The sequence below is a fragment of the Apium graveolens genome, unplaced genomic scaffold (genome assembly GCF_009905375.1).
Source record: "Apium graveolens cultivar Ventura unplaced genomic scaffold, ASM990537v1 ctg5434, whole genome shotgun sequence".
Classification (NCBI taxonomy): domain Eukaryota; kingdom Viridiplantae; phylum Streptophyta; class Magnoliopsida; order Apiales; family Apiaceae; genus Apium; species Apium graveolens.
This window is the reverse complement of record NW_027418977.1, coordinates 1-22,549: the sequence shown is the minus strand read 5'-3', so window position 1 is coordinate 22,549 and position 22,549 is coordinate 1. Positions and strand designations below refer to the sequence as shown.

The 22,549-nt window shown below is 34.6% G+C and overlaps 1 protein-coding gene across 1 annotated transcript; it reads right to left on the bottom strand.

The window, feature by feature from the left end:
• Nucleotides 1-165: 165 nt before the first annotated feature.
• LOC141702657 (cytochrome P450 CYP736A12-like) lies at nucleotides 166-1,783 on the bottom strand. Its single transcript, XM_074506298.1, has one exon. The coding sequence runs from the start codon at nucleotides 1,673-1,675 to the stop codon at nucleotides 176-178; it is 1,500 nt and encodes a 499-aa protein (XP_074362399.1). The 5' UTR covers nucleotides 1,676-1,783; the 3' UTR covers nucleotides 166-175.
• Between the last annotated feature and the right edge of the window lie 20,766 nt (nucleotides 1,784-22,549).

The following is a 22,549-nucleotide window of genomic DNA, read 5'->3' as shown; positions in this document are numbered from 1 at the left end:
AAATTTACGTCATTGATGCGATTGTATAGGAATACATGTCAATCTCATGAACAAATTAAAGAATGTAAGAATATTACAATGAATCAAGAGACCCTTTTTATACCGGAATGAATGAACGAATAAATAAATAAATAAATAATGATAAGCCTTTAGTTAATTTCTGAGGTCACCATGCTTAAATACGAAGCTTAGGCACCAAGAGCAAGTGCTCGATTCTGGGAATTGTTAGCCCAAACTGCTCAGTCATATCCATGTCTTCAGCTGATTTCCCATGCGGCAACTCCCAGTCAAAACAATGTAACAACTGAGCCAACACTAGCTGAACACTCAGCAACCCTAGTTGCATACCAGGACACCCTCTTCTACCACTACCAAATGGTAAGAGCTCAAAATCACGTCCTCGGAGGTCTATTTTACTCTCAGAAAACCTCTCTGGAATAAATTCTAGAGCATTGTTACCCCACACCTTAGAATCTCGTCCTATAGCCCAAGCATTTACGATTATTCGTGACTTCTGAGGGATATGATATCCATTAACTACAATATCCTCCTTAGCTTCGTGGGGACCAAGTAACGGTACTATAGGGTGTAGTCTCATACCTTCTTTTATAACCATGTACAAATATTCTAGTTTGGGCAAATCCGTCTCCTCCACCAATCTATCAAGTCCAACAACGCAAGTAAGCTCCTCTTGACACTTTTTCATTGCCCTTGGATGTCTCATTAGCTCTGTCAGTATCCATTCGATTGATGTAAATGAGGTGTCAATTGCTGCTGTAATGATATCGATCATGATAGACTTGATACTGGATCTGTCAATCAGTTTGGCTAGCTCTTGATGGTTGACAGAAGAGTCATTTTTAGACAAAGATATCATTTCATCGACAATGTCACGATTATTCGTACGAGTGCCAGTATTCAAATTTTGCTCATGCTCCTCAATAATTAGCTCCAACATTGCATCAAGTTTCTTGCCTGTTTCCTTGTATTTTCGTGTCAATCCCTGAAGGTCAAGTGGCTTTAGGGAGGGCACAAAGTCAGCAAGATTAAACTGTCCAGCCAAAGTAAAGGCTTCCGTCATGATACCCTTGAGATCAAATCGATCATCTTTGCTTCGTCCTAAAAGGAACCTAAAAGTCATGTTTTCAATTAAACCCCCTACCTTATCACTAACATTCACCACCTCACCAGCGACCGCAGCTTTCTTGATCTCCTCCACGACTAAGCCAACCTCATCCCTTCTCATCCCTCGGAAAGAATTAACTTTTGCGGGAGCTAAAAGCTCTTGCACAACAAATTTTCTCACATGCCTCCAGTATGTACCATTGGTGAAGCTAATGCCATTGTTACCATATGACATATGTGCAACAGCCTCCATTTGTGGTCGTGCTGCAAAAGCACTGTCATGAGTTTTTAGGAAAAGTTGAGCAGCCTCAGGAGACGAGACAACTATAGACGGCACGGAACCCATGCGTAAAGACATTATAGGACCATACTTCTTGGACAACTCATGGAAGGTACGGTGGGGAAGGCTACCCAAATTTAAAAGGCTACCAACAATCGGTAATCCTCTCGGGCCTGGTGGCAGTAGCTTACGCTGCTTGGCGTCGAGTATCCACCAGAATGCAGCTCCAAGGAAGAGGAACAGAAATGAAAAGGCCAAGGAAAGGATCATCGTTGGTTGAAGAAATATAATGGTTTTTAAAGATTGGAGCTCTTGATTAGTAATTCAAGTGTAGTAGTAGTTGCTTGTTGTGTGCTGTTTAGTAATTATGTTAGGAGTTGGTTTTTATAGCTAGAGAAAATGAGCAGCCAAAAATGAATCACCCTAAACGACAAGCAGCTGCATTTCAGTTGATTTTGTAGCACATGCCAAAAAACATTTAAAATAAATATAATTCATTGTCTAGGAAAGCTTCTGCGGGTTTCATTTTTTCTTTAATATGTCATCTTAATCTTCTTGTTTTTCCTGTTAATATATGTTTCCAACAGCGACCTCAACCACACCCACATGTTCAGCATATATATTTAATTATTTCAGTCCTTGTTATCTATTTTTTAAATGTTTAAAGACTGCAAAGAGTTCATGAACCTGCGTCTATGCTTCTCAGTTCTCGTACCCCTTCCAGATTAGTTAGACTTCAAGGAGGCTGTTGAATTACAATATTAGTATAATAAAATCAGTCTAACCATTTAAGTGTCCGTTTGATAACTTGAATTTCATTTAAAATTCTAGATTTCATCAAATAACATGTTTGGATAAGTTAAAAATTTGAATTTGGATTTCATTTGAAATCAAAGGCAATCAAATTTAAGTGTATATATATGAATTTGAAATGACAATTCAAATCACGTCATTTGAAATCTTTCATTTAAAATGAAATGCTTGTTTCCAAACAAGGCGATACACAGACAAGCCATATATGCCTGGCCAGAAAAGGTGAAAAGTGATAGAAGAATTAATTGTGATTAAAGGCTTGTTGGAGTTTCTTAGTAATTTATGACGTACTTATGGCAATATTACCCGACCCGATGGATACCCGACCTATTTTTTGGATTTGAATCCGAATCGGAATCTTGATTTTAGACCCGAAAAAGTTTGGAACTGGATTTGAATCTTAGGTATACCGAACAGATACCCGTAATCCGTTCCAAACCCGATCCGAACCCGAAATCCGAAAAAAATCCGATAGCATATTCTTATCTTACATAATTTTATAACAATAATACATGATTTAAACGTATCAAATATTTAAATTTAAGGTTTATAATCGGGATGTTGGATAATTATGGATAATTAAATTTATTATATTTGACGTTAATAGTGAATTATCTATCTATGTAGTGTACGACTTTTTTTTGTTAAATAAACGCACAAGCATGGGTGAGTGAGTCGAACTTTTAACCTACATTTAGTAAAACAAGACCTCGACTACTGTACCAACTTTTTATTGACAATATATAAAATACTATTTTTGTATTTTTAACATTCAAAAAATATATTTGTATAATAATATAAATTTATTTATTTTTTATTTTTTTTAAATATCAGAATTAAACTGGAAACCGACCCGAACCCCGAAAAAACACGATGGATTGTATTTGTATCTTTATTTTTAATATCCGGATCCCAACCCGATCCCGATCCGAAACGAACATAACGAATCGGATTTGGATCTTACGAAACCCGATTTGATCCGACCCGTCGCCATCCTTCATTATTATTATGACTTTAAAGGTCACGTTATATGAAAATTATTAATTATAAGTTATATAGGTTTGGATAATTTTATTTATAAATTATTATTTATTGATGTATTTGGTAAATTTTAACTTATAAATTAAAAACGATTTTTTAATATAATAATTGAATACATGAAAATATAATCAATAAAAATACATAATATAGTGAAATACAAAAATAACTAAATATTAAAATACAAATTAACAAAAAAGTCTAAAAAATTATTGTAATTATAAAATTAAATTAATTGACAACTAAAAATCAAAATCTAAAAATTATTAAATTATATTTGTGATTAAAATATAAATATTTTGAAATTAGCTTAAGAACTTTACTAAATAAAATGCATTCAAATTACTCGGCACATTTGTTAAAAATGAATAGACCTTAAATTGATAACAAATTTAACACACATAATGTGAACTAAAAAGTAATCTTGGTCTTAAAATTGTTTTGCAAGAGGTTTTACACTGTGATGTGACATGTATTGTTAATCATACATATTAGGTATGCTTGTGATTTTAAAGAATAAATATGTAATCAATTTTTTTTTTTTACATTTGTTACTTTGTATCATATTATTATATAATATATTTTTAATTAACATATATGAAATATTTTTTTAAATAGACACAATACGAATCAGGGTTAATCAAACTGTAATCATATATATATATATTATATTATTTGATTCAATCAATCTTATAATATTTATAGAAAAATAATTATATTACTCACGACAAATGTCATAGAATTATTTCACAATTTGGAAATTTGGAAATTCAATTACAAGAATTGAAATTCCACAATTCAAATTCTAGTATGTTACCCGCAAGGATCGGCTCACTTGATTAAAAAAGGGATAATTATCCTCTATTTGCCTTGTCCTCATTCTTCCTGATTTCTTGTGTAGACGTAGTATTATTAACCTGTCATGTTCTAGTGTTGTTATCGTGTTGAGTTATCACGTAACTGTTCATACGGCTACGCAGTCTCACCAAAAATCTCCCCCTATTTGATTGTTAATCCTAACAAACAAATTAAATAGAGAGGATAACTCAACTAACAACTAGAAAAAGTAATGTACCAGGACTTGTAAATAATGCTACTTATTTTCAGGATCAAATACTGCATTTCCAGATTTCTTGAGTAACTGAAATGAAAGATGCTTGTTTCTTTAGCACTGAACTGATCTTCACGTAGTTTCATCTTCATTTCCTTGGTTCTTCAAATCTCTGCCAGATAATACTTCTCAATTTTGAAGTAATCATCAACAACTTCTTTTGTACAACCACATTTCCTGTTGAGAAGCGCATATCTCTCTTGCTTCTCCCCCTATGAGAATCAACTGCTTAAAGGAGATCACCTTCGTTTACCACCTCTCCCGTACAATAGGATCCGCGGTTAAAACTAATGGTACTCCCCTTTTAGAAAACAGCTTCTCCTCTTATGAAGAATAGTGATGAACCAAACCACTTCTTCGATTACTAGGAAATCACCTTGTGTTTTACCACCTCTCCCGTATAATAGGATCCATAGTTACAAACAACAATGGCATGATGTAGTGTACATGTGCTTTGCCTTTTTCCTCCTCCCTGCTATTTCTCCCCCTTAGTTGAGGAATCCTCCAAACTATTACATAAGCTTTAATCTCCCCCTTAGAGAAGGAATGTATGATGTTGTCTGAAGGAGTTCTCATATGTTACTTGGTTGGAAAAGAAATAACAAGCCCGAGTCTGATCAACCATGTCCCTTGAAATTCTGCAAAATGGCTTCACTGTTGATCATCATGTTAACCAATAGTCCCAACTCCTTATACCTTCCAACTTTGAGATCACCAATTGTTACCAATTGTTATGTCCCAATTGGTTAGATCTCGAAGTATTCAAATCCAATCTGTAAATTTTAGGTTCCCAAGAGTTAAGTTCCAATTATAAACATATTCGAGACCCGAAGTATCAAGAACCATGTTTAGGGATAGGGAATGTGATATGGTATTTCTCTTTCTTCCTCACTGTGAGTGTGTGATTCTGTTTCGTGTACCTCACAAGTATTTCACTATTCTCTCCACTCGTGTTTACACTCATTCTCACAAGTGTATCACTCCTCTTATAGCTCCAAAATCCAGCTGTAGCTGCAAGGAAAATCACCTTAGCCATCCTTAAGGAGGTCACAGGTGGTGCAATGGGAGTTCGCAAATCCCCATCCTTGTTAGACTTGTCAGATGAATCTGAGTCATAATCTACAAGTTGCTAGTTTCCCTTTTAGGGTTCCAGATTTGAACTCTAGGAAGGTAAACAATGATCCAAAGAATTTAGCATAAAGATAAAAGTTCCCTTCTAATGTCTGTGAAGACATTTCCTTGTGACTCATCAGGTAATATCTGAATCATTGTCAACAAGTTGTCGATCTGTACCTATGTCAGATCCACTATCCGCAGATACATCCAGGTTTATTAGTCCTGAGGAGGTAGACACTGACCATTGACATATTGCTATTGGATCAGTATCCTCTCCTAACACCTGTAAAGGCAATTGGTCCATTAAAGAACCTTGAACAATCAAATCTAACCGTAAAATGGTCGAAACTCTTGTTTCCGTCAACTCATCCTTTGTGTGTGTAACCTTTCCTTGTGCATCAATAATTTTTTATGTTTAAGGTGGTGACACTACATTGGGTACCTTGGCCGACAGGAGAATTTCAATAGACGCACCCTGTTGAGAGGATGAATCTAGTAACTGTTTTGTGCCTTTTCAGCCAGTACATCTTTTTGAGAAGATGTATGGGAGCTAGCAGTTGTCTCAATTTTGATATATCTCAAATTCATAGGAGATAGAGCTCCTGGGTTGACTTCAGAACCTTCCTTAAGTAGTGCATTAAGGCACTTTCTCCCTCACGCTCATTTATACTTCATTTTAGTGGTAAGAGAGTGTTGGTTGGTTCTGTTTCTGTGTTTTTCTTTACAGTCTGGGATAGAAGTTGTGGGTTTTCAATCTCATGACTATCAAATGAAAGAATGCCATTGGAGGCTGAACCTATATCACTGAACATATGGCAATATAGAGATAAAATGCACTTATGATTTATAATGAATGAAAATCATGCATTTAATCTTTTGAGAGAAATGATGTACAATAGTGATTTCACAAAGATTTTAATGAAATAAGCAATCACCATTGTAGAAAGAAGTTTAATTTTCTCCTAAAACTGTTTGAGTGCACAAGTCTGTTTTTATGCCTAAAAGATAAATGATTTGAAAAGACACAGACTAGGCCTAGCAGTATTAAGAAGAAAAAGAAAGATTTTGTCTTTCAATATGAATGAGTTTTTGTAAAAGCATTGATCACTAGGGTAAAGTCTAAGCAATTCTCATTAATATCAAAAGCTCCATAATCTATCTTTATAAAATTATTACCAACAATATTGTTTATTGATAAATAATCTTAATAAGACTGATTATGCTACTAATTTCAAATTGTAGTGAATCTGTCAGATATAACAACTCATATAAATCCACTAGAACTTAAAATCTTACAATTATCTGTAATAAAATATTAACAATATATCATTGTCTGATACTTGTCAAGTACTTTGAATACCAATAATTATGTTGCATCCTGTTTTAAATATTAAAATAAGATATCAATGAATTAAATACCAATTATCTATCAAAAAGATATCAACATTCAATTTCATATATCATATAATTGTTAACTCCTAACAACTGTAGTATCTCAAACAATACTGGTTCGATTAATAAAGCAACATTAACCAACCTTGACTTGTTTGCAATCTTAGAAAAATATTCTAAGTTCCATATACTTTGATCCATTGAGTATTACATCTATTATCAAAGTGTTTAGGAATTTACAAGTAAGTATAAAAATTATTCTAAGTGGACAACATATGGTTATTTATAATAAAGCATCAAACATTATAACCATATTTGTACTTTAAGAAAGTTTTTTACACTTTTTATATTAGTATAAGTGACTGAGGATAAACATTGATTACTTAGATGAGTTCTAAGTAATGCAACAAATACTAATACTCTATAATTAGTTCATAGTTGAACTCTTAACTAAATATCATTAACTGATATAAGTCAAAAATTAGCATACAACTAATCATGCTACAGTCATATTCTGATTGCAGTGAATTCTTGAGATATAAGCATTGCTAAATTCACTAAAACAAGTATCTCATAATTAACTTATAACACATAAGTTACAATCAATATACTAGATATCAATTATTGACAGATTTAGTTATAATCAATCATGCTGCTCATTTATTTTAAGTTAGTTTGAATTATGGAGCAAATAAAATCATTGAATTGCTTCAAATTCCATAATCCAAACAACCCAAAATAAATATTAAATAAATAAATACTAAATATCTATGAGTTAGATACTAGCACTTAAATATTTATAATTATCCGTGAGTAAACACCAATAGGATATATAACTTATTTACATGGCAATCACTCTTTCGATAATTAGTAATTTTAGAAATACTTTCTAAGCATATAAAATATTGAGAGTTTTATACACATGACTTAGAAAATACTTCAACTTTCAATATCAGTGATTTTAGAAATAAACATTGATTACTTAGAACAAAAATTCTAAATAATATCACTAATACTAAAAGTACCACAATTATCCGTACATGATACAAATAACTATGCTGCATATTGTTTTAATATAATTTAAATTATGAGACTGATATAGAATGGAATTGTCTACAGTCATAATTTAAATCAATTAAAATAGTATTCAAACTTAATGCTATAATACTTAACTACCACAAATGTATCTAAAATTGTAATCATGATAATCAAGATAGTAGCACTAAGTACGAGGTACTGGATTACTGATAAATTCACAAGTCCTTTAAATATTGAAGATTTAATACTTGTGAACTTATATGTAGAATTCCTTACAGATGGGATTTTCAACTAATATGCAATTAATGATATCCCACACTTACAAACCAGTCTTGAAAGATGAATTTTAACAAGTGATTTAATAAGTGTTTCTGCAAGTAATTCTTTGACTAAAAGACATGCTCTCTAAAGTAATGATACCTGGTGTGAAGGTGCCTTGTCATAGTGTGTTCCACAGAGTTGTTGGATTTGAAGTTATTTCTTATCATAACAAGAAATTAATCTTCTTCCACGAAGTTGACAACTTCTCGAGATGCTTCTCCTGTCACTTACAACCTGCGTAATCTATATCTATATAGCCAAACATGTTAAGAATAATATCTTTAGGGTACTTTACTCCAAGAGTTGATAGTCCCTTAAGATATCTAATAATCTTGTTAATATCTATAATATTGGATTCTCTAGGATCCACTTGGAATCTTGCACTTTGGAATCTTGAGAACATTACATGTTATCTATTAGCATTTGAGTAAAAGAGTGAGCTTGTCATACCTCTATAGCTTGTCATTGTTACGTGAGTTGCACTGATCAAGCTTAAGTGGTTCCTGTTGGTAAGTAGTCTTGACGTGTTCAGAATCTTCCAAATTTTGCATCATCAAAAGATCCTTAACTTACTTGTATTGCCATCATTTTTTTGGTTTACTTGTGCTCCTAAAAGAATTGTTCTTTTGGCTTGCTTGAGCTCCTAAAAGGATTATTCTAATGGCTTGCTTGAAGTAATTCCAAAAAGAATTGCAACCTTTCCAACATGCTCCTCCATACCTACTATGCAATTACTTAGCAAATAATCTTGCACAAGTCTTTGTTAGTAGACCAACATATAAGATTATCATTATATCACTGCACATATAACATAATATATTTGTGCCTAGTGATACGAGAGTTATTAATAAGAAGACTCTACTAGTTCATATTAAACTATAACTTCAGTTAGAGTGCAATACCATGTCCTTGATGATTGCTTGAGTAGTATACTAGTTCATACCAACCTGAAGTGAGCTTGTGAAGAAGAGATATACGTAGTCCAATAGGTCTGCAACTGCAAAGTCTATAAACTGTTGTGCATTGACTTCCTCTTTTGACTCACCAACCAGGAGTGCACTTGTACACATCTACTAGAGTCAAATTCCAAGTGTAATGTGCATCAGGTGCCTGATATGTCATAATATCCTCAAGTCTCGTCACTGGTGCTATATGTTAGATACTGCTTCCTGATAATAACCTAACATCCAGTTTGTCCTTGTCCCTCATAATAATGCCACTGTCATCCAGTTTGACTTCTAGTTATCCTTGTACCAATTACAACAAAGTCATTTGGTTTGGATACCATCTTCCCTACAATCTGCTTGCTAGCTGATTGAGTTCATCTTGCTTTGCAATTACCCAATCAATCCGGATCTATTAGAGCTTCTGTAAATTTCTTTGTTTCTTCTTCAGATAAAACTAGAGAAATATTCATTCACACTTAGTAGTCCTGCAAATCATTACTCCACCATCTGGATCACATAAGAACTAGACTCTGGGAATAATATTGACATCAAACCCATTATCTCAGCAGATTTGTTCTTTTGTGTCCTCTGATTTTCAATGTGGTGTTGTGTTTGACTATTTGATCCTTCTTTTGCTCCCCCTAAGTTGTTGCTGGATTTCCTGAAAATCCTTACCCTTGCTGAATGGCTTCATTGAAGAAATGAGTCGTGCTATACACTGCCATTCCACTGCTTGGATATGAATCATCAATACCATTAATTTCTCCTTTAACAACTTGGAGCATGAAGTTGTTGAACTGTGCACTTAGACTGTCTATCACTTTCTGTTGATCAACCACAAGCGCTCTGTAGGTTGTAGACCCCACCGAGTAGCCATGAAGAATATCCTTACAAGTTTTAGTTGTAAATGCCAAGATCTTCAAACAACTGAAAATATTTCATTGTTTGCTACTATAGAACATTCTCTCCAGACACTTTCAGGTTATCCAGTGTTTGCCCCTGTTGGCCATTAACTCATTAGTGGTCTTCATGTATACATCCAGATCAAGGCTTGATCTTACTTGTTGCAAACTGTTTTGACTGCTTCAGCCCTTTGGTATTTAACATGTCTTGATTAGCTTGACATTGTCCTTGTTGCTTTAATCAAGTTCCGGTTCTTCCTTTGTACTACTCCATTGTGACACGGAGCTCCTAGTGCTGAATATGTCTCAAAATATTCTTGATATTACAGATATTAATCAGAACTGCTTCTTGAATTCAGCCCAATTATCTGACCACAAGATCATTTCTTTTACAATCGCTTCTAGCTTGATCTTCTTTGATATAATCAATCACCATCTGTGATGTCTTGTCTTGAGAACACACGAACAACAACTTTATGTTAAGAGTAGTCATCAATCATCACTGAGGTATATCTTTACTTTGATATGATGCTTTCTTTGACTTCTCTTTTTGACATGCCTCACATTTATCATCTTTTGAATTCTAGATGAGGCAGTCCTCTCACTAAACCCTTTTTACAAAAGAGTTCCTTGAGTTGATGTTCAAGGGTGAGAGCTTCTAATGCCATAGCTAAACTTCTGTCAGATGAAGCTTTTTCAGTAGAAACCATTGACTTTACCTTTTCAGAGTTTCCAGTCTAGCCACGAGCATTTTCTTTCCTTACTCTAAGAAGAGTAAGCTTCTCAAACTTCCTGCTTCAGATGAGACACTAATCCTTCTTTGAATTGACATTTTGTCCTTTGATGTAGAACTGTCTGATAAGATGATTTGTGCCTTGATTCTCCAGCAAGAAAGATCCTTCAATTGTTATCAATGACTCCAATTTTTAGTTGTTATCAGTGATACCAATTATTGAATACATGATGACATCCCTTTTTCTGTATAGCTTTTCCCGTAATGAAAACCTTTGCTGTCATCTCCAAAGATTATTGACGGAATAGCTTTTGTCAATCACATTTGATTGTGAGGCTCTTTCTTTGATCATATACTTTGAGTATCAAATACCAAGAATATATATTAATCAATTAACCTTTTATGTCCTGCACTCACAAATGGATTAACAGTTCTTGGTACCCAACTTATTAGTTTGGGTCCAGTTGGATTAGAGATATTATTATAATCAGATATAACAACAGCTGCAACCTTATCATGCTAATTCTTATCTTTGACTGATCATTTTCTCCATTTTGATACCCTTGACAAAATTGTCTCTAGGCTAGGAGCTAAATGATTCCAACCTTACATAAGGAGGACTAGCAGTCTTTGCCCTACTGTAATCCTATACATGCTTTTTCTACAATTAATGCAAGTACTAAGAGATGCATTTATGTCATTCATTCAGAAACATTATGCACAAGAATTAAGAAAGACAGGCATGATATGGAACAAACAGAATTAAAAAATAAATCACTAATTCTATTTAGACCAATCTGTTGATGTATCTCATCTAGCTATCTCAGTCCAAATATAAACTAATACATCTAAACAAACAATTCAGATTAAATGGATAAATCACATTTAGGAATATGTTGTGTACTTGATGATAAGCTAAACAAAACACCTTAGTAGATTTAACTTAGTGAATTTTGTAGCACCCGACGGATGATCAATTATAGTCCCGACGGATGATTCAATATAGTCCCGACGGATGACTAATTGATATCCACCGGGTGAGTAGCTTATGTAACAATAAGTACTGTAGCACATTTCTACAAACAACTTTGTATATATTCTATAGAAGCTTATGAATCATGTAGACTACTAGTAGATGTGCATAATAGGTTGATTAAATGTAAATATAAGACATCTTGTAATTCTGCATAAATGAAATAGAGTCAACTGATAAATGGCTACCCGACGGATGATCAACAAAGCTACCCGACAGATGATCAACAAGGCTACCCGACGGATAACAAGCATGTACCCGACGAATGATCAATTCAAATATCTGTTGACAATGACAAGACAGTCACATATGTTGGGTGTTTGCAAAAGGAATGTGGCAGCCTGTTTAGCAAGGTTTTGAGAACAAAGAAGCATTACCATTTCCATGCTATTTTGAAGATATTCAAAGATGCTAGAATAGAGTAGTGAAGCAGCATGTAGTTAGACTTGATAGGTTTTGTTTTATTATCCTGTCTTATTACCATGTAAACTTGGTAATATATAAATCAACTGTATCTAGTAGAACAAACAAACAAGCAAACAGATTTTTAGCAGAGAAACATTTGTAAGCTGTATTCTGTAGAATTTCTCTGTAGTTTGTTTGTTCACTTGTACAAACATCTGTGAGCTATTCAAGCTTCACAGGGGTTCTCTTGATATATATATATATATATATATATTTATATATATCTGGCGGATACATTCAAATCCACCATAAAGTTTTAAAGACTTGTGTTTTTATTACTTGTGTTTTGATTTATATAATTCTTTCATTCCGCACTTTGCAAATCAAACACATATATATTATTAAGTAAGAACAGTTTTATAAATCTCAAAAAGAAGCCAGAATTACATTCAACCCCCCCTTTTGTAATTCTTATTGTATTGTTAGGGAATAACAATTGGTATCAGAGCAAGCTTTTGAAGTACAAAGAGTTTAAAGATCACAATAAAATAACAAGATGAACACGAAGGATGTTAGAGTGAAGATTCCATTTCTGGACAAAGACAATTATCACCACTGGAAGTTGAAGATGCACCTACATCTTCTTTCTCAAGATGAGGCCTATGTGAATTGCATAGAGAGAGGTCCTCATGTTTCAATGAGAGCTGCTACTGAGCAAGTTCGAGAAAATAAGATGCAGCTGCTAATTCAGCAATATGAGCACTTTCATTGTGAAGACAGTGAAACTCTCACTGACATATTTAGTAGGTTTCAAAAGCTACTAAATGCTCTGAAGTTGCATGGAAGAGTCTATCAGACAAAAGACTCCAATCTCAAGTTCCGTAGATCTCTTCCAAAGGAATGGAAACCAATGACAGTCTCATTGAGAAATTCTCAGAATTACAAGGAGTTTACCTTGAAAAGACTGTATGGCATACTGAAAACTTGTGAGCTTGAAATAGAGCAAGATGATAGGATGGAGAAAGGAAATAAGAAAGGAGAGTCCATAACACTGGTTGCTGAGTTGGAAAAGGAGAAGGAAGTGAAGGTAGAAGCTGCTGAGTCTATTACAAAGGTCTGTGAAAACAAGGGCAAGGGGCTGGTAGCTGAAAATGAAGATTCAATGAGCAAAGATGATATGGATGATATTAATGAACATCTTGAATTCCTTTCCAGAAGATTTGCCAAGCTCAAGTTCAAGAAGAACTTTGGAGCAGCTAAGCCAAATAGAAACATGGTGGATAAATTAAAATTCAAATGTTTCAAATGTGGCTTAGCAGGGCATTTTGCTAGTGAGTGTAGAAAGTCAGATTCCAGCAAGAAGAAGTTTGAGCCTGTGGATTATAAACAGAAGTATTTTGAGTAGCTCAAACAAAAGGAAAATGGCTCTTATTACACAAGAAAATGACTGGGCAGCAGATGGTTTGGATGAGGATGAAGATGCCAGCTATGTAAATCTAGCCCTAATGGCCAAATCTGAGGAAATAGAAACAAGTTCTTCAAGTAATCATGTAATCACCACTAACCTAGCACATTTATCTCAGGCTGAGTGTAATGATGCAATTAATGACATGTCTACAGAATTATATCATTTGCGTGTTACACTTAAGTCTCTCACTAAGGAAAATGCTAAAATCAAAGAAAACAATCTGTTTTTAAGTGAGAGGAATAATGTGCTAGAGTCTCAGTTTATTGAATTTGAGAAATTGAAAATAGAATATAAGATTGCTAAGGAGGAATTAACTGAGTCTTTGAAGAAAGAAGAGATTTTGAAGAAGCAACTTGAACGAGAACAGGAGGTGATTAAGGCATGGAAATCATCTAGAGATGTTCATGCTCAAATCACCAAAGTTCAAGGTATTGAGTCCTTTTGTGATGCAGCCTGGAAAAAGAGTAAGGAGAAACTGGAATCCAATTTGGTTGAAGGATTGCTAACAAATATGGACTCAACGAATGATGAGAGTCATCCATCGGATAATCAAAAGGATTATCCGTTGAGTGACACAAATCCTCATTCGTTGGCTGTGAGCAAACCTGTGAGCAAAGCCAAACTTGCCAAGTTAATTGAAAAGTATTGATCAGTTTCCAAAAACTTTGTTCCAGGAGAATCAAGTCAAGTGAAGAAGGAGAAGAAAGTGAATGTTATACATCTGTCTATCAAGCAATTGAATGACAAATTAGAAAAGATTAAGGTTAAAACAGAAACTAAAAAGAAAAACAATAGAAATGAGAAAGTAGGGATTAACAAACATAAAAACTACACACCTGATAAATATGCTCCAAGAAAAATTTGTGTTAAGTGTGGTAGTGTTAATCATCTGTCTGTTAATTGCAAACTTGTTATGCCTACTCCTATATCTGTACCATCTTCTTTTCCCAACATGAATGCCATGTCTTCTATGCCTATGAATGTTATATCTGCACAGAATATGAATGCACAATTTTCTAATATGTCATTTGCACCTAATCCTTATTATCTGCATTTAGTATGCCTCAAATGCCATTTAGCAAGCCTTACTGGAATAACATGTTTGCAAACAACATACCTTTTTATGTTAAACAAAATGTGCATGATAATTCTGTTTTAATGACTGGTTTCAAAGGTCCAACTCAGATGACTAAGGATGAATCTGATATCCCCAAGTCAAATGAGATCAAACCTAAGAAATAAAAGAAGAAAGCTAACAAGGCAGGACCCAAGGAAATTTGGGTACCAAAATTAACTTGATTTGGATTTGATGTGTGCAGGGAAATAGAAAGAATCTGTGGTACTTGGATAGTGGTTGTTCAAGACACATGACTGGAGATTCTACCCTGCTCATAGAGTTCAAGGAGAGAGCTGGCCCAAGTATTACTTTTGAAGATGACAGTAAGGGTTATACTGTGGGATATGGCTTGATTTCTAAAGACAATGTCATCATTGAGGAGGTTTCCTTAGTGGATGGTCTCAAGCACAATTTGTTGAGTATCAGCCAACTTTATGATAAAGGCAATTCAGTAACCTTCAATTCAGAAGCCTGTGTTATGACTAACAAAAGAAGCAACAAAGTGGTTCTCACTGGTGTGAGAAGAGGAAATATATATATCTAGCTGACTTCAATTCATCAAATGCAGAAGCTGTTACTTGTCTTCTCAGTAAAACAAGTCAAGATGAAAGTTGGATGTGGCACAATAAGCTATCCCATCTAAACTTCAAGACCATAAATGAGCTTGTCAAGAAAGAACTGGTTAGAGAAATACCTCAAGTGGAGTTTACCACGGATGGACTGTGTGATGCCTGCCAGAAAGGAAAGCAGATTAAAGCATCATTCAGAAAGAAGCTTGATTCAACAATTGAAGAACCTCTGCAATTGCTACACATAGATTTGTTTGGACCAGTCAATGTGTTATCCATCTCAAGGAAAAGATTTTGCGTAGTAATTGTAGATGATTTATCAAAATTTTCTTGGACATATTTCCTAAAGTCTAAAGATGAGGCTAGTGAAATCATCATCAATTACATAAGGCAAGTCAACAATCATCCTGATTTCAAAGTTAGAAGAATCAGGAGTGATAATGGAACTGAGTTCAAGAATTCTGTTATGGGAGCATTTGGTGAAGAGAATGGGATTATGCATGAGTTTTCAGCAACAAGAACTCCACAACAAAATGGAGTAGTGGAAAGAAAGAACAGATCACTTATTGAAGCTGCAAGGACAATGCTTGAAGAATCAAAGTTACCAACATACTTCTGGGATGAAGCTGTAAATACTGCATGCTACACTCAGAATATTTCTTTGGTTAATCAAGCAAAGTGTATGACACCCTACCAATTGTTCAAGAACAAGAAGCCAACTCTAAATTTTCTTCATGTCTTTGGCTGCAAATGTTATACCTTGAGAAATCAAACTGATCAAAAAGGAAAGTTTGATGCTAAAGCAGATGAAGGAATTTTTGTTGGATATGCTGTTGGTAAAACATATAAAATCTACAATATAAGAACCACATTGTTATGGAATCAATACATGTTGTGTTTGATGATAAGTAGATTGAAGGACTACAAGATGGAGATTACCATGAGAGCCTCAAATTTGATAATATGAAGATGATTAGTGATGACAGTGATGATGAAAGTGATCAAGAAATAATATCAAAGGATAATGCAGAAAAATCTACTACCAATGAAGCAAAAAATTCAACATCTGTCGAGGTTGCAAAATACTTCATCCGTCGGGAGACAATCTGCTTTATCCATCGGGAGACAATCAGCTTCATCCGTCGGAACTCAAAATGCACCATCCGTCGGGTCATCAAAAGAAGATGAAAGTCAGAATAGATCACTTACAGAAAGTTCCCCTTTCTCAAATCAAATATCCATAAACTCAGGGGGTTTCTAATAATTAAAACTCAGTTACACATCAAGACAACAATGAGGCCTCTTCATCTAGAGCTATGTTAGATATATTTGTGATGTCATGTGTAATATGATTTATGTTTAGTTTTCAGATCTTAACTAACAGGACAAATCAGTACTTAACTGGAAATCAGCACTTATACTGAAAACATAACTTAAGATATCAGAACTTAAGTTATCAGAAGATATTTATCAGGAGATAATATCAGGACTTAAGGTGACTTTCAGATAAGGCAAGTGGCTGATTGAAAGGAAAGAAGATCGAGACTAGACATGAAGAAATATGCATGAAGAAGGAATTCTATGAAAAATAGAATACTTGAAAGAATAGATAACTAGTTAATATATTTTTGGAAGCAGAATTATATTCCATATCAATTAGAACATTATCTTGTAACTGTGTAGTATATAAACACAGACATAGGATTTACACTATAAGTGTTATCATTATCGAAGTTATTATTCAATATAACCCTAGCAGCTCTCGTGATAATTTATTCATCACTGAGAGAGGACAGATATTGTAACAGAGTTTATTGTGTTGAATAAAATTTGTGCTCTGTTACTTGAGTTCTTATATTCAATTTGATTGTAGTAAACACTGTATTCAACCCCCTTCTACAGTGTGTGTGTCCTAACAAGTGGTATCAGAGCTATCTGTTAACACACATACAGTTTAAGATCCAAAAACAATCATGTCTGAAGAAGAAACTCCAACCAAGCCCACCAAAACTGAAGAAGCTTCAAAAACCATAACCCATAGTTGATATGAGACTATAAGAGTTCCCATGTTGAAACCTTCTGAGTATTCCATATGGGAAGTGAAGATGGCTATGTTTCTGGAAGCTATAGATCCAGAATATCTCGACAGGATTAATGAAGGACCACATATGCCAACCAAACTCTCTGTGGAAGTTGCAGGTCAGCCAGCAAAGTCTGTACCAAAGGAAAAAAGTGATTACACTGCTGAAGATATCTTATCGATTGCAAAGGATGCAAAGGTAAGACACTTTCTGCATAGTGCCATTGATAATGTCATGTCAAACAGGGTAATTCAATGCAAGACTGCAAAAAAGATATGGGATGCTTTGGAAACAAGGTGTCAGGGAACTGATTCAATCAAGAAGAACAGGAAGACTATACTTACTCAAGAATATGAGCACTTTAACTCAAAGCCTGATGAGTCATTAACTGATTTATATGACAAATTTGTCAAACTCTTGAATGATTTGTCACTAGTTGACAAAGAGTATGATATTGAAGATTCAAATCTTAAATTCATGTTAGCTATTCCTGAAATATGGGATTTGAAGGCAACAATAATAAGAGACAAATATAATCTTGATGAAATAACTCTTGATGAAATTTATGGGATGCTCAAGACTCATGAACTTGAGATGGAACAAAGAAGCAAGAGGAATGGAAGAAAGTCAATGACAGTTGCCTTTGTGGTTGAGGAGGAAAGTCCCAAAGTTGCTACCTCAAAGAAAGGTAAGGGAAAAGCTCTCATCATAAAGTCTGATACTGAGTCATCAAGTTCTGATACTAATGATGACTGAGAAACTGAAAGTATACCTGAGATGGACCCTGATGAAGAGATAATGAAGCTGTATGCTCTTATGGTGAAAGGAATCACAAAGATTGCATACAGGAAATTCAGGAGAGGAAAGAAGTTTTCCAGGAAAGGTGTAAGTTCTGATAAGAAAGGTTTCAGAAAATCTGAAGGCAAAGGAGGAAAGTCTGAGAAAGGCCACATATCTCCTGATTGCAGAAAAGGGAAAAGTGACAAAGGCAAGGCTCTTGTCACAGAGAAGAAAAGATGGTCAGATGCTTCAGATTCTGAGGATGAGGAAAACTATGCCTTGATGGCAAATGCTGATAGCAGTTCTGATAATGCTGACTTAAAGGTACCTCAAACTATTTATGCCTTTCATACCGATGATATTACTGAGTTGAGAAGATATCTTAAAACCATGTTCATTAGTTATAAAGATCAAGCTTTAACATGTGAAAGATTAACTTCTGAAAATCTTGCTTATAAAAAGAGGAATGATTATTTAGAAAAAGAGTTAGTCATGTTCCATCAAACTCAGAAATATAGAGATGATGCCTTTTATGTTAGGCATGAAGTGCTAAAAATGAATGAATCTCTAAAAATTGAGTTAGAAAAGGAAAGAGAGATTATCAGGACTTGGACTAACTCTGGTAGAGCAACTCAAGATATTCTTAGTAGTGGAAACTGGAAAGAGGGCTTAGGTTATGGAGATGATAAAAACAGTAAGGAAATTATAGAAACTGAGCCTATAGTTGTTAAACAAAAACCAAAGGTAAATCCCGTTAAGTTTGTAACTGCAAAGACTGATATTGAGAAATCAGAAGTTAAGGAGAAATTAACTTCTGACAAACCTAAACATGATAAGCCAACTGAAGTTAACATAGGCTTAATGACTAAGAAGCAGCTTAAGCATAAGCTGAAAGAGGTTAAAAATGTAAACAAGGTAAAGCCACCTAGGAAAGATAGGAATGGAAAGGAAGGTGTGAACAAAAGTAACAATTATAAGCCTGTTCCTAATGCTCCTAGAAAAACATATCATAACTGTGGAAATTCTAACCATCTGGCTTCTTTTACAGGAAGAATAAGAACATAAACTCCTTACCCTCAAAGTCAGGAGTTAAGAGTCAATCTGTTAGATATAAGCCATAAAATCCTTGTTTTTATTGTGGTAGTTTATGGTATTTTATTTATACTTGTAAGGAATATCATAGTTTGTACTATGATTATTATCAAATAAAACCTTCTATAAAGAAATTTAGCATTATTCCTTCTAGTCTAAGTTTTGATGCAAAGTCTAATATTGCAAATTCTGATAAAAAAACTGTTAACATAAACTCTGATGCTAAATCCGCTGCAAATATTAACAAACTTAATAAGGCCAAAGGATCCAAGCAAGTCTGGGTCCTTAAAACTAATCATTAGTGGTCTTTGTGATTGCAGGGCAACAGGAAGAACATCCTAGTTCTGGACAGTGGATGTTCAGGACATATGACTGGAAATAAAGCCCTGTTGTCAGACTTTGTGGAGAAAGCTGGCCTAGGTGTTTCTTATGGAGATGGCAACATTATAAAAACTCTGGGATATGGCAATATCAATCTTGGGAATGTCATCATTGAAAAAGTAGCTCTGGTCTCAGGACCTAAACATAATCTGCTGAGTGTTAGTCAAATCTGTGATAGAGGTTATCATGTGGATTTCTTTGAAGAACACTGTGAGGTTGTAAGCAAATCTACAGGAAAAGTTGTTTTGAAGGGATACAGGCATGGTAACATTTATGAATCTAAGCTTTCAACAAGTACTGATGGTTCTGCAATCTGTCTGTTGAGTAGAGCATCAATTGAAGAAAGCTGGGATTGGCACAAGAAACTCTCTCATTTAAATTTTAACAATATAAATGAACTAGTCAAGAAAGATCTTGTGAGAGGACTGCCAAAATCAGTATTTGCTCCTAATGGCCTTTGTGATTCATGTCAGAAGGCAAAACAAAGAAAATCTTTATTCAATAGCAATACTGAATCATCAATTCTTGAGCCTTATCACCTACTACATGTTGATCTATTTGGTCCAGTGAATGTCATGTCTATTGCAAAGAAGAAATATGCTATGGTCATAGTGGATGAGTTCACCAGATACACATGGGTGTATTTCTTGCACATAAAAAGTGAAACTACGTCTATCTTGATTGATCATGTCAAGCAACTGGATAAATTGGTCAAAGATTCTGTGAAGATCATAAGAAGTGATAATGGCACTGAGTTCAAGAATTTGATCATGGAAGAGTTCTGCAAAGACCAAGGAATAAAGCATGAATTTTCCCCTCCTGGAACTCCACAGCAAAATGGAGTTGTTGAAAGAAAGAATAGAACTCTTATTGAAGCTGCACGAACTATGCTTGATGAAGCAAAGTTGCCAACCTACTTTTGGGCTGAAGCTATGCAGACTGCTTGTTTTACTCAGAATGCTACCATCATTAACGGCATGGAAAGACACCATATGAGATGGTGAAGAAAAATAAGCCAAATCTGAAGTATTTTCGTGTATTTGGATGCAAGTGTTTTGTTCTTAAGACTCATCCTGAACAGCTATCCAAATTTGATCTAAAAGCTGATGAAGGAATTTTTGTTGGATATCCGCTTTCCACAAAAGCCTTCAGAGTCTACAATTTAAGAACAAGGGTTGTCATGGAATCTATCAATGTCTCTTTTGATGATAAGAAGATTACTGGACTTGAAGATTCCAATGATCATGATCAGCTGAGATTCGAAAATGAAGTGTTAAATTCTGATTTTGTAAATCCTGATAGTCTAAATCCTGATACTACAAACTATGATGGATTAAACTCTAATGTTATTGAAACTGTGGTGACTACGCCAAAGCAAGATGCACCTGTGCAGGGGGGAGCATACTGAAGATACAACCACATCTCAAGAAGCATCAGAACTTACAACAGGCTCTTCAAGTTCTGATGGGCCAAGTTCTGATAATTCTGGAAACTCATGTTCTGATATTTCTGGAAACTCAAATTCTGAAGGATCCAACTCAGAGAGCATAATTTCAGGAGGAGCATCAGAAAATGTTGATGGAGACAGCATGGATTATGGGGGAGCATCCAGTTCTAGAGATAACCTTCCATCTGCAAAGAAGTGGACTAAAGCACATACACCTGATTAATTATTGGAAATCCTGATGCAGGTTTCAGAACTAGAACAACTACATCAAATAAATGTCTCTATCATTCTTTTTGTCTCAGACTGAACCAAAGAAAGTGGAAGAAGCTCTTCAAGATGCTGATGGGGTGCAAGCAAATGCAAGAAGAATTAAATGAATTTGAAAGAAATAAAGTCTGGACCCTAGTGCCAAGACCAAAGAACAAATCTGTCGTTGGTACAAAGTGGGTGTTCAAGAACAAAACTGACAGTGATGGCATAATTGCAAGGAATAAAGCAAGGCTGGTTGCAAAAGGATACTCTCAACATGAGGGAATTGATTATGATGAAACATTGCAACCAGTTGCTAGATTGGAAAGCCATAGGATATTTTGGCTTATGCTCCTCACAAGAAGTTTAAAGTCTTTCAAATTGATATGAAAAGTGCTTTTCTTAATGAAGAATTGGAAGAGGATGTGTATGTTGAACAACCTCCAGGCTTTGTAGATCCCAAATTTACTAATCATGTCTACAGGCTTGATAAAGCACTTTATGGCCTTAAGCAAGCTCCAAAATCATGGTATGAGACTTTAGCTCAGTTTCTTCTGGAAAGTGGATTTAACAGAGGGACTATTGACAAAACACTGTTCTACCTCAACCATGGAAATGACTTACTTTTGGTGCAAATATATGTTGATGATATTATTTTTGGTTCTATAAATGACAGACTTTGTAAGAAGTTTACCAAGCTGATGCAATCAAGATATCAAATGAGTATGATGGGAGAACTTAACTATTTCCAGGGCCTTCAAGTCAAGCAGAATGAAGAAGGAACTTTTATTTGTCAATCTAAGTACACCAGAAATTTGTTGAAAAAGTTTGGAATGCAAGATTGTTCAAATGCATCCACTCATATGGCCACTGCAACAAAGTTGGATAAGGATACTGGTAAATCATAGATATTACTGATTACATAGGTATGATTGGTTCACTACTCTATCTAACTGTAAGTAGACCTGATATCATGTATGCTACCTGTCTTTGTGCAAGATTTCAAGCAGATCCAAGAGAACCTCACTTAACAGCTGTGAAAAGAATTTTCAAGTACCTTAAGGTATAGCTGATCTGGGATTGTGGTATCTAGAGAATCAGACTTTAGGCT